General features: G+C 35.0%; 1 protein-coding gene across 1 annotated transcript; it reads left to right on the forward strand.

The window, feature by feature from the left end:
- Positions 1-9,125: 9,125 nt before the first annotated feature.
- Positions 9,126-16,831, forward strand: LOC102615633 (uncharacterized). The gene is made up of 23 exons (XM_006485848.4): positions 9,126-9,493; positions 9,604-9,683; positions 9,816-9,902; positions 10,003-10,053; positions 10,150-10,267; positions 10,351-10,407; positions 10,753-10,817; positions 11,348-11,431; positions 11,680-11,730; positions 11,814-11,876; positions 11,982-12,028; positions 12,329-12,398; positions 12,540-12,602; positions 13,207-13,296; positions 13,390-13,428; positions 13,708-13,857; positions 13,943-14,020; positions 14,119-14,204; positions 14,560-14,608; positions 14,707-14,787; positions 15,215-15,308; positions 16,087-16,204; positions 16,565-16,831. The coding sequence occupies exons 1-22, from the start codon at positions 9,376-9,378 to the stop codon at positions 16,149-16,151; spliced, it is 1,686 nt and encodes a 561-aa protein (XP_006485911.1). The 5' UTR covers positions 9,126-9,375; the 3' UTR covers positions 16,152-16,204; positions 16,565-16,831.
- Positions 16,832-16,845: the final 14 nt, after the last annotated feature.

A 16,845-nucleotide genomic window follows, 5' to 3' on the forward strand; every position in this document is an offset into this window, starting at 1 on the left:
ATAGAGCGAGCGATTCGCAACGTTATCGGCGTGGTGTTGTTTCATCCAAATTTAAAACCCTAAGTCGGACTTATTAAGACAGAATTAGCCAAAGAAAGCAAAAACTTGCTGGCTAAGCAAAGGCCTGTTTTCGTCTCTTAGTAAGTTTTGTTTTCTTTTTTATTAAAAAAAAATATCTTTTTCGTTAATAAATCAAGTTTACTTAAAAATCCACAAGCTTGTCAGTTGTGTTTATGAGAAGGATTTACATTTTAACATTTTCCCAAATCCAAAAATTCCTAATTTCTCATGATTAAATGACGAAAACATTAAAAAAAAAAACCAGACAAATTCAAATATTAATCAATAATATAAACGAAACCCTAGCTACAAATAACTTGTAATTCATAAGCTTTTTCTTGAAATCTGAGAATACCTGTTTCGTTTTCAGTATTGAGGGTGAGAATTCGAAGAGAAAATGTGAGTGAGAGAAAGGCAGCTGAGATTGTATACAACAATTTGTAACTTTGGTTTTCTACCTTTTATCTATTTTCGACATTGACAAAAAACAAAAATTGAGATACATTTATATTTCGGTCAAATTGTGATGTGCTGTATCAAGCTTATTTCATCCTCTAGGCTGCTCATGTAATTAACAATAGCAAATTTTACCCGATGCCTCTCTACAGGAAGATGAAGGTTTCTAATTTCTAGGGTAACAAGGTTGTGCCAACATACAAAACCATTTTTGTCTTCCGTCATAATCTCATCCATATTTCTTCCATTGAATTTCAAGACCCATATGACCAAGGAATATGAACCCCCGATCAAATTATGCATAACCATTTCAAGAGATTCATTGAACACCATAAGCCTGAAAACTTTTGAAATAGTATAATTCGGCATTGATATCTTTTTGGAAGAACTCATAACTCATGTCAAACGCGGGGACGAACTATCTGCGCTTCTCGTTAATAACACGTGCCTGTACCCAATAACAAGCTCCATTGATGTCTTTACAATCAGACTCAGTAACAACAGAAGAAAACTATCCTCAACTCCGCGTAGGTCTTTTCTCTTTAGTTCTCTCCAGGAATCAGTACCCAAAGTGTACACTTCCACCCCTGTAGGAGAATACACATAAGAAGAAAGACGAATGAATCAGACAACCTTGAGATCATTGGATTTGGGATCATAACCAAACCTAACACCATTGTTCGGTATTTCGGACCTGAACCACGACTGTGTATGCAAGTTTCAGGAAGCTTCCTGGATTCCCTGATAGCAGGATTCGCTGAAATAATTGTACCAGATTTCAAAGAGAGACATATATAATGCCATGGGAATGAGCCGGCATATTTTCAACCTTTCCATGCTCATACAAATTAAATATTCCCAACAGCAAAAGGGTTATTCTCACCGGGTGCTGTTCCAGTATTGTTATTGAAGAAGCGGAAGCATAAGGCACGCTTTTCCCATGAAGCTGCCTGGAGACATCGTGCTTGTAAAAGAAGAATACCACAAGTGTCCTTGTTACTTATCTGGTTGCGAAGTTGCTTAGCTACGAATCTGGGGTTTGCAATGAGAGCATACCATGATTTTTGTACGATCTGCAATCCAACAGAGAGTCTGTAGGTCGCAAGGGGAGAATCTCGACCACTAAGTCTTCAGGAAGATCACTAAACCTAGTTATGAGTACCATATCAATATACTTGCCAAAATACATGTCACTGGTTGAAGAATCTAGCTATTGATTTCTTCTTCTTTCTTAATCTAATACACATGCACCTAGGGCACCATATCAATGTGCTTGCCAAGATAAATGCCATTTGTTGAAGAATTCATCTCGGACTAATCACATTAATTGAAGAACCCTAGAATTGGATAAATTCTAGAATACATCTGAGGTACCATGTCATTCATACAACAATTAATAATACCATGACATGTGTGCATTTATTTTGAACAACTATCATGCAAGTGGTGGTTGTATTAAATTCAATTACATTTGTCATGCATGCATCAATTAGTTGTAGTACATCTATTCTAAAATTTCTCCTAGAATTGATTAACATAGCATCAGATAAAGGCATTGAATTGCACTACCCGGAAAAAAAAAAATAGAGGCACAGAACAGATTAAAAGACAGAATATCAAATAAAATCCTATGGTTTTTATTGACTGATTGCCCAATCCAGTGCCTTAACGTTGCTTCATCCTTAAACGTTTTGCGAGATAGCCCACTAATTGAGCTATCCGCTGGAGGAGTTCTTCTTTGGTATGTTAATATCATGAGATATAGCAATAGTTTGTGGAAAATGTAGTAATTAAATCCCCACGTCAATTATACTTACAAGCTAATGTTGAATTAAAGATGAAGAAGAGATTCAAATGTTCTTTTTCAGGTCCAAGTTTCGAACTGCAAAGAACTGAAATATGGAAATTAACCTTGGAATTTAGTCCATCTACAAGCACTAGCACTTATGAGTTTGTATGATAAAAATCTAAGTAGCTTTATTGATATGAAAGGGTCATATGCCAATTTAAAAGGATGGCAAAGTACATCACATACCACAAGCAATTCATTAAGTGAATAAAATTCACCTACTTTCTAAAAGTACAGACGATTACATCATTTCCATACACAAAATAATTACAGTAAATGATGGAACCATGTCTAGCAATAGATGACGAGAGAGATAAATCTTATCATTGGTACAAATCTGTGAGTTTCTTTATGTCGGCTTTCAAGAGATATACAGCAGTCAGAAACTATAATCGATGCATAGCTTCCCTCGTCAGGTCATACTCTATGTCAAACTTGTTTCCTCCTCTAACTGAAACTACGCTGTTCACATAAGTTACAACAGAAAAGTGTTTAAGATCCCTCTGCCCGGGAAGATTTTTTATTTCTTGGATACCAAGATTGAAGCGGCATGCCATTCCATCCACATCTTTGAAAATAAGCTAGTTTTTCCAAAATACCACTGGATTTCGAAGCCCCGGATGGGTCCAATCATCAATAAAATTTTCCAAGTACAATTGGGACCAAATTCATCGATGATGATGATCCATTTCTTGTATGAATATGGACACTTGTCGGAATGATGCAAAACAAACGTAATAGATTCATTCAACGCCGTAAGCCTACAGAATTGGTTACCATTATAAATCAGTAACCGTATCTTTTGAAAGACCTCATCACTCATGTGAAAGTAAAGGATAAACTGTTTGATGTTCATACCATAATCACATGCCAACCAATAACAAGCCCCATTTTAAGTATTGAAAATTAAAGTTCCAAACAAAATATCTTACATCTGTGTGGTTGAGTACTCTCCAGGAATCTGTACTCAGGAGGACGAATCAAACCAGAATTACCGATCCAGCTCGGGAATTGGATGACTTTGTAAACATTGGATTTGGGATCATAACCAAAGCCAAAACAACATGACAAGGAATCTTGCAAATAATTTACTCAGTGTCTGTCAGGTTCTCTAAATTCCTTGATAACTGGCTTAGCTAACACGAACTTATCACAATCAAGTAAATGGAACATATAATGCCATTGCAATGACCCATCATGTCAGTAAACGTTTTTTTCCTCGGAAAAAGGAATATGAATGATATTGTCAATGACAGAAACATGATCCACACCAAGAGATGTTTGTGTTTTGTTACTAAGAATGAGCAAGGACAGGCCATTTCCTTTCTCACCAGAACCAACACCAATACGAACCTTAGATTTGAGAAGAACACAAGCAGTTTTCTTGTTATGTAACTGGTTGCAAAGTTGCTTAACTACGAATGTAGGATTTGCAATGAGGAACATGTTTTTTGTACATGTTTGGCTCAAATCAGTGAGTCTACAGGCAGCAATGCAAGAGTCTCAACCACCAATTCTTCAGGCAAATTGTTAAACCTTGCCACTAATCTGTGTTTTTTCTTCTAATAATATATATTGGCTTTAACAGGATACATAAGAGTGAATGAGGTATATCTTTCACAATGTAACATTTCTATTTCTTTAGTAACTCAAGTTACATAAAAATTATGAAGATTGTGTGTATTATTAGAGCATTTGCATTTGAATGTTTTCCCAAATCCAAAAATTCCTAATTTCTCAGTATCAACTGATGAAAGCATAAAAAAACCCAAGCAAATTCGAAAATTAAAGAATAATTTAAACCAAGCCCTAGCTATAAATAATTAATAAGTTTTCACTTGAGAATTGAGATGGAGAATTACCTGTTTCGTCTTTTGGAAGGGAAGATGACAAAAACCATATTTTAGAATTACATGTTTCATCAAAGGGACATGTAGTGGTCAGTGAGTGAGTGAGATGAGACAGAGACAAATACTGAAACTGAAGGCACTTTTGCTATTTTCTAGCTTTTTATGGAGACGGTTTTCTAACGTAAAATATCAACTTTTTGAAAACCGATTTTATAAATTTTTGAAAAGGGAATATTCTAAAACAAATTCTCGTTTTCAAATTTCAAAAATACTTTTTTTTCAACACCACCAAAATATTTGTAATTTTGATTAATTAAATAAATTGAACTATCATCTAGGAAAATAAACACCAACGTACACCTAATTTTTAATAATAAAAAATTTTCAATGGTAATTTATTTTTTGTTATTTCCAAATTTATTTTGTCACACAATAATTAATTATTTTACGCGATTTTCTGTAGCAGTAATAGAATTATAATTAATAAAATGAGGGTAGGGTTTTATGAGAATATTTAAGGGGGGTGGAACGCATTATTCTTTAACGAGCATACAACTTAAACACCCTGGCCTAATTCATAATGAGCGCTGCTAGGTAGCGAGAGGAACGAGAGAATGACGAGAGAAACGGCATCCTCTTCTGTCGTTTCGCTTCTCGTTCCTCTCGCTAAAGAATGAATAAAAAATAATAAAGAAAGACTGCTTTTATCATTTTGTGCAGAGAGAAATTTTAGCATTTTGTCTCCAGCCCTCACTCTTCCTCTCTCCCTCACCAGCTTCTCTCCCTCACGCTTCCAGAAGCTCCGTCACGGATTACGGCGTGCCTCACGCTTCCAGATCCCTCACGGCTTCCTTCCGGCGTGCCTCACGCTTCCAAATCCCTCACGGCTAAAGTTCTTGATTACCTTTGCTTCGTACAAAAAGGGAAGGCTTTGCACTAGTAATTTTTTTTTTCTCGGCTAAAGTTCTTTAACGAAGGGGAAGGCTTTGCACTAGTAGTTTTTTTTCTCGGCTTTGCACTAGCAAAGACATTCTCTCGATCATTTCTCACCTTATGTAACCGGCTCCTCTCTCTCCCTATTCCTCTAAAGTTATTCATATTTCCTAAATTCCATTTTTCTCTTTTCTTCCCCATTTTTTTTTCTATGTATGTATCTCTGAATATGCTGAATTACTCGATAGTTTAATTTTTTCATTTTTTTTTACAGCAGTAGATTTTTTAAAATCCACCTGATAAATTATTAAATGAAGCATTTTTTTTTAATTTTCGAGTAGAAATGTAAAATTAATGTGAATTTGGCTTAGTCATACTTAGTTAGCATTGTTAATTGCAGGATCACCATTGGTTTGAGCAGCAATATTATGAATTACTTGACCACTTTCGATCTCCGGATGGACCTATTTTTTTGAGGATTTGTGGTGAATATACTTGGGATGGCATACCAAATGATTATCTTGGTGTAAGTTTTAATTGTATCCTTAACTAATATAATTATATAAAAAAAGAACATTCATGGTTATTGTTGAGTGGCGAGAATAGTTTGAGGAATATTTGGACGCATGTATCATTTGTATAATTGTAATATTTACCAAAATCTTAATTCCATTAAACAAAAACAACACAATAACCGAACATTTTGTTTGATTTTTTAATTTGCCACTTTTTCTAACTTAAATTTCAATTTTGACAGTTCAAAGATAAATCTAACTGAAATAATAATGGAAATAATCGAAACAAATATAAATCAAACATCAATTGCAGCGATTGTTGTCTTCATTGCATTATTGATATAACAATTGTTAAAAATAAATAATATTGAAATAAATTTTGCATATCGTAACATAACCCGCAACAAAATTCACAACATAAACACCAAAGTTAAAATAAAACAAAATTCATAACATAACCCGCAACAATTTACTAAATTCCAGAAACTTAAATTACAACAAGATCCAGCAACAACATTAAAAGAAAAAAAAAACTTAACTTCCACAATACACTTAAATTCCACGCCAGATCTTTCACATAACAAAAAATTAAAACAAAAAGAACTTAACTTCCACAATACACTTAAATTCTACGCCAGATCTTTCACATAACAAAAAATTAAAATAAAAAGAACAAGCTGAAAAAGCCCACTGCTCACTTAATCTTTGCCGAGAGAGCCGAGAGAGGGGAAGACGGAGGAGGTCGTGAAGCTGCGTGAGAACTGACGAAATGGAGGAAAATGAAAGTGAAAGAGAAAAATGAAAGTGAAAGAGAGAGGAAAGTTTTGGGGGAAAACGAAAAAGTCAAGGAGAGAGGAAAGTGAAATCGTGGGGAAGTGAAAAAGTGAAAGAGTGAGCAAAGCATTCCAACGCCATTTGTTTATTCATTTGACCATTTCTTTTATTTTTTTTATGTTTAAAGAGTGAGAGGAAATGAGAGGAGAAACGACAGGAAAGATTGCCGTTTCTGTCGTCCTTCTCTCATCCCTCTCGCTACTTAGCATTTTCCATTCATAATAGATTCTGTTTCTGTACTTTCTATTACTTGGGTCCCGGTACTTCGAAGCCAAGACTCAGAAATCTCTAAACCTGGGTACATTCTTTGCCTCTCCAACTGAGGTGCGTGAGAAATATCTCTGTAAATTATGCTGCACAAGATAGTTATATGAAGTCATATTCTATTTGTTTAATTTAGTTTTGGAAATTAAGATTAGTGTTGGTGGTAAAACTTAGGTCATGTAATTAGGGCGTGACATGTGTACAATAGTCCTATTGACCGATATGTCCTTACAGTATGTTAGAAAGAAAAATCAAAGGATAGGAGTAAAATGAGAAGACTTAAAAAGAGAGAGAGAGAGAGAGAGAGAGAGCATGAGCCACCCTACTAATTTAGAAAATGCTAAAAACAGCACATAAAAATATCTTAAGGTTGTCAGGTATAGATAAGGGACTACTATAACAATGACAGGGCTTAAACCAAAATTATTACATGTCGCCATGTCGGCATGATATGAAATTCGCAGGAATCCTTTCAAAATTTCTCACGAGAAGATCACATGCACCAAGACTCAGAGAGGAAACCAAGTCAACTAAAATATAAGCCACCAAAAGAGGCATCAGTTGCCCCAAAATTCAATTGGCTCATTTCAAATGAGTCAACTAGAGATTAATATATGATATCGTCAATGACAATTTCTTGGCTAATACGTGTCCAACCCTAAAGAGGCTAAAAAATTGGAGTTAAATAGCTAAATTGAGGGAAATGACCCGTCACAGCCTATCACAATTCTAAAAAGACAACAAAATACCCTTCGAAGCACTCACTGAATACTATTAAGTTCAATTTGGAAAAAAACAAGTTCAATTCCTTCCTCATGATTCTCAATTTTTCGTTAATGTTAGGATTTTTCAGAAACTCATCACTCTCGCCAACACTTACGTGGCTTGACCATCTCGGATTTTGCCGCTGGCAACCACCTCTGTCGCCTCTGATAGTTGTTCTCTTATTTTTAAATCATTCCCAATTATATTCATCCCAAAAAATTGTTCTAAGACAAATCAATCCACACTATCAACATAACCACCCCACAAAACACATGATATCATATTTTTTAAATTAAAACAATTAATAAAACAAAAATTTTGGGAGAATTGTGATTAATGATACTTAATTTGGTTTCTTTGGTCCTTGGACGGGGCAACTTATGGGACATTTGAGATTTTATTTTATTTTAATTTAATTATTTATTTTTGTGGTTATTGTTCTGTGCTTGCATTGACTTGCTACGTGGCACTGGCTGATCAAAATGAGGACTGCAGCGGCTAGGGTTCAATCTCTGGAAGCTGAAAAAATTTCTCCCACCCAATTCATTAAATTTAAATGCATTTACCTTCTCAGGCTTAAAGGGCTTTGCTAGCAACAGTTTTAGGTGAATATCTTATTGGATATTAAATTTAATTTTTTGTTTCTTCAAACCCAATTCATTAAATTTAATTTGCTGTTTCTTCAAACCCCAATTTTGAATATTCTACTTGTCTTGGATGCCGATTCTTTTAAATTCGAATGGATGCCAATTTTTCAAACGTGGGTTACCAATTTCCCACTTTTTAAGAATCCAAAAAAAGTTTTTTTCTTTATTTTTTAATTTATTATCTGTCACTTTTCTTATAATAATAATCAACAGTTACCATGGAGACACCATGACGATAATTTTTTATCTGTCACTTTTCTTATAATAAAATCAACAATTACCACGTAGTTCCATGTTTCCTATTAATTTTAAAAAAAAAATAAATAAAAGACAATAAAAGTGGCACCATGACTCCATGAGACACTATTTCTTAACTGGTGGTGTAGATGAAAAATGACAAGATTTCACTTTTTCCGATAAGATTGGATACCGCTAAGATTATCAATCTAATTATGTATTATTAGCTATCCTTTGGTGCAATCAGCATAGACAAATAATACAAATTTCAAATTTTTATTTTAAATAATATATTATTTATTAAGAGTTAAGAGTTGATAATTTTTTTACAATATATAAGTTAATAAATTAGTATTATCTAATCAATCAATTAATAAAAATTAAATTAATTAATTAAAAATACGTAACGTTACTCGTTAGCCTAACCATCCAAAAAAAAAAAGTGAAATTAGTGGAAGCATCTAAATGGATGAGTGCGCGAATTATTCAATTAATGAATTATAACTATATATTCTCCATAATAAAAAAGAGGCTGAAAAAGATATTAACAAGTTGCAGGTGTCCGGTGGTTTAAGCCCCTTTCAGACAAAAAGGAAGAATATTGTTGTTATTATGACCAAAAATAAAAAAATAAAAAGACTTTGTTGCCGTGCCCTTTTAACTCACGGCGTGTCATTTTGAAAATAAAAGTCCCAAAAAGGCCAAAAACTTTTGATTTGACGTGGCAACATCAAATTGGTTAATGAGGCGGCGCCCCGCGCCGTTTTAGGTTTGGTTGAAACCGTATGACAGAGTTTCCTTCACAAGCGACCAGCTGACGCGCGTTTACCCTCGTCCTTTGCCTCTGCCTTGGCCTTTCCCGCTCCGACATTAACACAAATACTTTGCCTACAATAAAGAACTAAGAACTAAAACCAGACGTAAAAAACCAAAATCAAAACTGAGAGACAGAGCGAGTAGAGAAAATGAAGTACGTGTTGGTTACTGGTGGAGTTGTGAGTGGGCTTGGCAAAGGCGTCACCGCCAGCAGCATAGGCGTCGTCCTCAAAGCTTGTGGCCTTCGCGTCACCTCTATTAAAATCGGTCTCATTCCATTCACTATTATTATTATTGTTCTAATATTAATGTGCATATTTGATTTGAATTTTTTTTTTAATTTTTCAAGTTTGTTAACTGCGTCTCTTGTTTTGCAGATCCTTATCTGAATACAGATGCTGGTACCATGTCTCCTTTTGAACACGGGGAGGTTTTTGTTCTTGATGATGGCGGAGAGGTAAATTTTATTCATCCTCAAGTTTGAATGACAATGTAAAAATCTTGCACCGCATTGTGAGTTAAATAAGTAAATAATAACCAATTAGTGTGTTTACTAGTTTATAATTATTTTGGTATTTTTCTCAAAAAGGTGGATTTAGATTTGGGTAACTATGAACGTTTCCTCGATGTTAGACTTACAAAAAACAACAACATCACCACTGGAAAGATATATCAGGTGAGTGATTGAATTTTTATCTTTCTGATGTGAAATTTTTCATTTTTTGAGTTGTACATGAGTTGCTATAGTATGATCATCCTGTTCATTTTTTGATCAGTCTGTCCTTGAGAAGGAACGAAAAGGTGATTATCTTGGAAAGACTGTTCAGGTAGCGTCTGTAATTCGCTAAAGGTTACTTTATCTGAATTTGTATAAAGAGAAAACTGGTGACTTTAGCTTTTTTTTCTCTTTGGGTGGAGCCTAGGTGGTTCCACACATCACAGATGCTATTAAGAATTGGATTGAATCTGTGGCTGTAATTCCTGTGGATGGGAAAGAGGGCCCAGCAGATGTTTGTGTGATCGAGTTGGGGGGTACAGTTGGTAAGAACTATCTGTTACAATAAGACTTATGGTGCATCGAGAATTCTTGATAAGTTGTTTGATTAACACCAATTTTTTGTTAGGTGACATTGAATCAATGCCATTCATCGAGGCTTTGCGACAATTGTCCTTTTCAGTGGGTAAGGTTGTATATATGATGCTGTAAGGTCGAGCTTTATGGACTGCTAATTAGTGTCATAGACATACTCGGAATCTCTTATGTAATGCTTTTTTAATTGCTGGCATGACATTTTTATCAGCATCATGGTACATTTCTATTTGATTGAATTATTTATGTAATTATGTTGTGCTAAATGCTTGATGCTATGCTGGATAGGCCATTTGTTTTATTATCAAAAGCTAATGGAAATTCAGAAAATATTTTCTTTGATTTACGTCATGTGCTAGGCATATGCTCTTGGGTTTTGAAATCCCATTATAATGTAAAACAGTTGCTTACTTTAATTCTCTATTCCTTCCTCCAGGTCCGGATAACTTTTGCCTCATTCATGTGAGCCTGATACCTGTGCTGGGTGTTGTTGGAGAGCAGGTAATTGATAGGGCTTAGGGCTAAATAAGGGCTGAATTTTTTTAATTGAATCGAAAGAAAGAACAATCCTGACCTACAATTCAAAAGGTAGGTCAATCTCCCAAAACTCTTAATCACTCCTACTACTTCAGAAAACTCAGCATAAACCCTAAACGATTCCTTAATCTCTTATTTATACCTGAGCCCTAATTAATGAATAACTAAAATTATTAAACTGCCCCTGCCCTTGAAAAGTACTAAACTGCCCCTGCCCCTTTATATTTGCGCCTAACATAGGTTTTCATTGGTCTAATAGTAATTAATAGCTTTTGCCTTTTGTGTAAACCTTTATACCAGATGTGCAATATGAATTTTTTCTACATTTTGGATCATAGTATTAGAGGCCAAGATCAATGGAATTTTCCTAAAATTCATTCAACTTATTATTATTATTATTATCATAATTTTTTTTTTCGGAGGTGGGTTGTGGTTTTTCTCTCGCTCACTCTTTTGCTTCAAGGACTTAAATCTCTCTTTCTCGTTGCTTTCAGAAAACTAAGCCTACACAACACAGTGTCCGGGAGTTGAGAGCATTAGGCTTGACACCACATCTATTGGCATGCCGTTCTGCTCAGGTATTTCTTTTTCGCTGCCTGCTACCTGCATGTATACAAGTGGGTTAACAGATGGTAAAAAATTGGTGGACGGTGGAATCTTTTAGATTGTTGTCTTCAGTTGCCTGACTGGTTTAGATGCACTGATTTCAATGTGTTGCAAAAATTCAAGTCATCTCAAGTCTGAGCTTGTTGAATTGACTTTTGTGAACATGTCATTGATTTGTTTTTTAATTATGTTGTTTCATATTTTTTCTACTTTATTGCAGCCTCTGTTGGAAAATACGAAGGAGAAACTTTCTCAGTTCTGCCATGTTCCAGTAAGTTTTTTGATAATTTTTTTTCTTTTTGATCTTTGTTTTATTGATTAGCATCTTATATATCTTTTAATGGTTTCTTTCAGATTGGCAATATTCTCAATATCCATGACGTTCCAAATATTTGGCACGTTCCTCTTTTACTTCGAGTGGGTTTATTAACAGTTTTATGATTCCTTTTGCTTATTTTTTTAATTCCATTGTATTTTTATTCACATTTTTTTAATGTTCTTTGGTGTGGATACCTGTTTCAGAACCAAAATGCCCATCATTCAATTCTGAAACAGCTAAATCTACTGAGGTTAGTGTTTCTTTCAGCTTCTTCTGTATGTAAGGCTTAATTTTTATATCAAAGTCCTGGCCAACCTTGGAATTTCTCAAGAGTGTAATGATTATATCTGTGATTATTTATAAGGTTAGGATTGCCTTAGTAACTTGTGACTGTGCTTTGGTGCTTTGATTACATCTATGATTAATTAGTATGTAAGGGTTGCTGCCACTTGAACTTGATTGACAAGCAAGAAGAATGCCTGTTTTTGGAACATGTAGGAGGTAGCATTGTTCTTTTATTAACTAACTGACTACAATCTTCTGTTTGCAGCATAGCTGCTCCTCCAAATTTGCAAGCTTGGACAAAGAGGGCCGAAACTTACGATAATCTCAAAAATTCTGTTAGTAAAACTTCTGATAACCTTAACAAATTTTTCTTTCGTGAAGCAGAAGATATCAATTCTGATGCCATTGTTGTCACTGCCTTGTTTTTCTCGTTAATTTTTTTTCCTTATTATTTATAGAACATGCTGATATGGCAGGTGAGGATTGCAATGGTTGGGAAATATGTTGGCCTAGCAGACTCGTATCTTTCTGTTGTGAAGGTGTGATTCCTACTTTAACCCTCGGTTTAACCGAGAGGAGGAGCAATATAACATATAGAGCCTTTAGAATTATGACGAAAGTATGTACATTGATCTGTCATTTACCAATCAGGAAAAACTTTATAAAAGGATGCTGATGGATCCAATATGCTGTAGCATAGAACATCTGTCCTACTTGTGGTATTAATCTAATTGTTTTTGGAATGTCATGCTTCTGATGAAGCTTCAGAAATGGAAATATTCTTGTTTTGACTGGATTAATCCATGCGTGGCTGAGTTTTTACCTTGGTTTATTTTTGTTAGACGTGTACTGGTGAAGTGTAAGATTTGGGAAGACTACATCTACTAAGTGGTCTCAGCCTAATAGCATAAACCATTGGGTTTCTCATTAATTGTTATATAGATTATTTTAGGTTATTTTGGAAGGACTAAATGACACTGTGCCCCATGGTACCAGTTGTTCAATTAGGATAGTTGAGTGAATTAATGACTAGATCTTGGTTATGTAGAGTGAATTTATTATATAAAGCACATAAAAATGGCTGGTTTGGTTTCCCAGAATATAATGTATTACATCAACTCGCCTCTTTCTTCTGTGTCACAGGCCCTTCTTCATGCCTGCATTGCTTGTTCATTGAAGCCATCAATTGACTGGATTGCAGCTTCTGACCTTGAAGATGAAAGTGCAAAACTGGTACTGAACCTTCTTTGTTGCGTTTCTGTTGAATTTTGTTTCGTATTCTTGAAATTTTTGCCTTGTGTAAATTGTTTCGTCCACATCTTGCAGACTCCAAAAGATCATGCTGCTGCATGGGAGACTTTGAGGGTAAGCATTACTGTAGTCATCTAATTATTGATCAACACTTACACCATATCCTTTATTCTTTAACCAACCAAATTGCACTCATCTTCCTGCCAGAATCTGAAAATCGTTCATGCTGATTGTAAAAGCAAGAATTTCCTCATGTCAACATCAGAGCTTCTTTCTATAAATTAAGATAAATCTCCCTAATATATTTCATCATTTCATTTCATACAGTGTTAGAACAGCATTTGAATGTGATTATAGATTTTAAATTATTTTTGGTAAAATGTTCATTTGCAGAATGCTGAATGTGTCTTAGTTCCTGGTGGGTTTGGAGATCGTGGCGTGGGAGGAATGATTTTGGCTGCAAAGTATGCTAGAGAGAATAATATTCCTTATCTTGGCATTTGCTTAGGCATGCAGATTTCTGTGATTGAGTTTGCTAGATCTGTGGGTGACTTCTCTTCGAATACACTGTTCCATTTTCCGGACATTGTGGTACCATATTCTGATTGCCTTGAATTTTTTGCTTTAGGTTCTGGGTTTAAAAAGGGCAAACAGCAATGAGTTTGATTCTGAAACACCAAATCCTGTAGTAATTTTCATGCCTGAGGTATATTATTTATCGGTTGCTTTGATCTTCTCAGTTACTGTGAAACATTGCACCTACCATACAAAGTGTGTTATTGATCATTTTTTATCCACACGCAGGGTTCAAGAACACATATGGGAAGTACGATGAGACTAGGTTCTCGAAGAACATTATTCCAAACCCCTGATTGTGTCACCTCAAAGTTGTACGTGATGATTATATTTTTCAGTTTAGAAAGAACATCAAGATATATGTTGTTGTACATACAACTAAACAATTTGTTGAGCTTCATTGTTGTGATTTGTCTACAACAATGGATGCTTGTGCCTAGGGTGATTACTTTTATATACCAGTTGACCAATCTGGTGGTTCGTATGGTCACAAAGTTATTATTCCTCCATTTGGTGCTGCCTTTTGCCCAGCAACTTGCAGGCAGTTGGTAGATTTGAGGTTTCAACTGCTGGATTTAGAATCCAATAGTTTTGCTTACCCAAACAAGGACATTTAATGTTTGCATTTTGCTGTTGTTCAAGTTCACTATTCGTTGTCTTGTTTGCTAGGTATCGTAATGCGGAGTATGTGGATGAACGACATCGACACAGATATGAGGTTAGTTGTCAAACTTGATTTGATTTGAAGAAAAAGATGCTTGACATGCCTAGTTTCCAATGGTTACGGTATGAGACTTTGATCATTGCTTACTGCAGGTGAACCCAGAGGTAATTGGAGTTCTAGAAGAAGCTGGCCTAAAATTTGTAGGGAAGGATGAAACTGGAAAAAGAATGGAGGTGGGTTTTCTCAGTATTCGTATTAAGCTGTGTGTATGTTCAGCCATATTTGAAATCCATTGAAAATGAATCAGTTACAGCTGCACAACTTAGATTAAACTTCTGCACAATAGGCATAAAAGCTGAACAGCTTAAGACAGATTTTTATTGTTGCCTATCCGTCAATAGGCATAAAAGCTGAACAACTTAAGACAGATTTTTATTGTTGCCTATCCGTTCTCACACGAATTGAAGATCATTATGCTTTGGCATAAGTCTGTTGCCCTTCTTTACTGGAGAATGAGTAGTATGGCACGTAACTAAGATAAATATGAAGTTCTTTCGTTCCATTCTGTTTCTGCAGATATTGAAGCTTTATTCTCTTTCAGTAGGATGTCACGTAACTAAGTTAGATCTGAAGTTCTTTTGTTTCCTTCTGTATCCACAGATATTGGAGCTTCCAAGTCATCCATTCTATGTTGGAGTACAGTTCCATCCAGAGTTCAAATCACGGCCGGGGAGGCCCTCAGCTCTGTTTTTAGGTAATTGTCAGTTGACAAAGGAGCCCTGTACATGCTAACATCTAAAGATCCATTGACATTAAAATCAAGAGTTACGGCCAATTTATTACTTTAACTTTGTCATGATAACAAACGTCTTCAACAATTATTGAGGTGCAACACTTTTATACATTAACTAGATAAAAGTGTTACACTTTTCTGCTACTGCCTTTGGTCAAACGATGATGTCGTGATGATATCATTGGGGTAAATCTGTCTTTGCATAAAATACAACCCAAAATTGTAATATACCATAAAATTTGAAGTGCAAAACTGTCTTTAACCCAAATTTTATATCTACCAATTTTTTTTTCATATAAAAGATTTAAATAATTAAAATATTTCTGCTCTTACAAGTCACTTATGTTAAAACGCAAAATCAGTAAAGTGTTACCCTTTATATACTTAACGTACAAAGCTGTTATACCTCAATAATTGTTGTAGTAGTTAGTAATTATGACAGGGAGTGAGTGAAGTCCACCGCCCTTTTATTGAGAATATTGCTTTTCTTTTAAATTCACCAAAATCCTTTCAATTAAGAATGGATGGTATTAGAAGAAAGATTTTACATGTACATTTATGTACGTTCTTAACAGCTTGTACTATTTTCATGGCTTTCCTTTCAATCAAAATCACATTCTTGGATGTAAAACATTAGTTATACATTAACTCTTAGTCTGGAATAGCTGTAGTTACTTTGAGCTCCCTGAAGTGGAGACTAGTTTATTTTCTAGTTAACAATATGACACTGCAATTTCAGGTCTTATATTGGCGGCGACAAAGCAGTTGGAAGCATATCTTAATACACATCAGAATGGATGTTGATCTAGAACTCTTCACTGTCCAGAAGGTTCTAGAACATTTTTTACAATTATTAGGTAGGTCATATTACAACTTTGATGCGAGTATACCTTCTAGTTATATCTGCATTGTTCTTCATCCCTGCCTCTTTGGCTATTCTAATTGCCTGTGGAAGGATTGATTTTGTGTTGGTTTCAGAATTTTTTGTTTACGGTCTTGTCTCCACTGTATTATACATAAAGCTTTTGTGTTTGTAGTGATCAGCGGGTGTTTGTAGTGATCAGTGGGTGTAATAACTCATAAATCTCACCTAGTGTGCTACCTTGTCATAATCTGTTTAGTAGTTAGCAGGGCTGTTAAATCTTTAGAGGTTGGCTTCAGTTAAGGCTTGAAAAACCCTATCACATGCTCATTTATTTCTTTTCTCATATGTGCAGATTTTGCCAGTCCCGGGATGAAGAGTCCGAGTGGAGTGAAGAAAATTTTGTTGTACTTGAGTAGAAATTAGCAGTTATAGCATTCTTCTATAAAATATGCATATTCCCAGCTAGTTTTGGGGGGGAAAAAAAAGGTTTTCAAAAACTTTCCTCAACACTAACATATATGTTGGACGATTGACTGATTGCAAATTCTCTGGGGGTGTTATGTGAAACTGTTTTTACTAATCAAACGCTTGCTGAACTCTTCAATGATCTTTCAAGCAACTCATCCTCCCATA

Source organism: Citrus sinensis, chromosome 4 (genome assembly GCF_022201045.2).
Source record: "Citrus sinensis cultivar Valencia sweet orange chromosome 4, DVS_A1.0, whole genome shotgun sequence".
In the NCBI taxonomy this organism is placed as follows: Eukaryota; Viridiplantae; Streptophyta; class Magnoliopsida; order Sapindales; family Rutaceae; genus Citrus; species Citrus sinensis.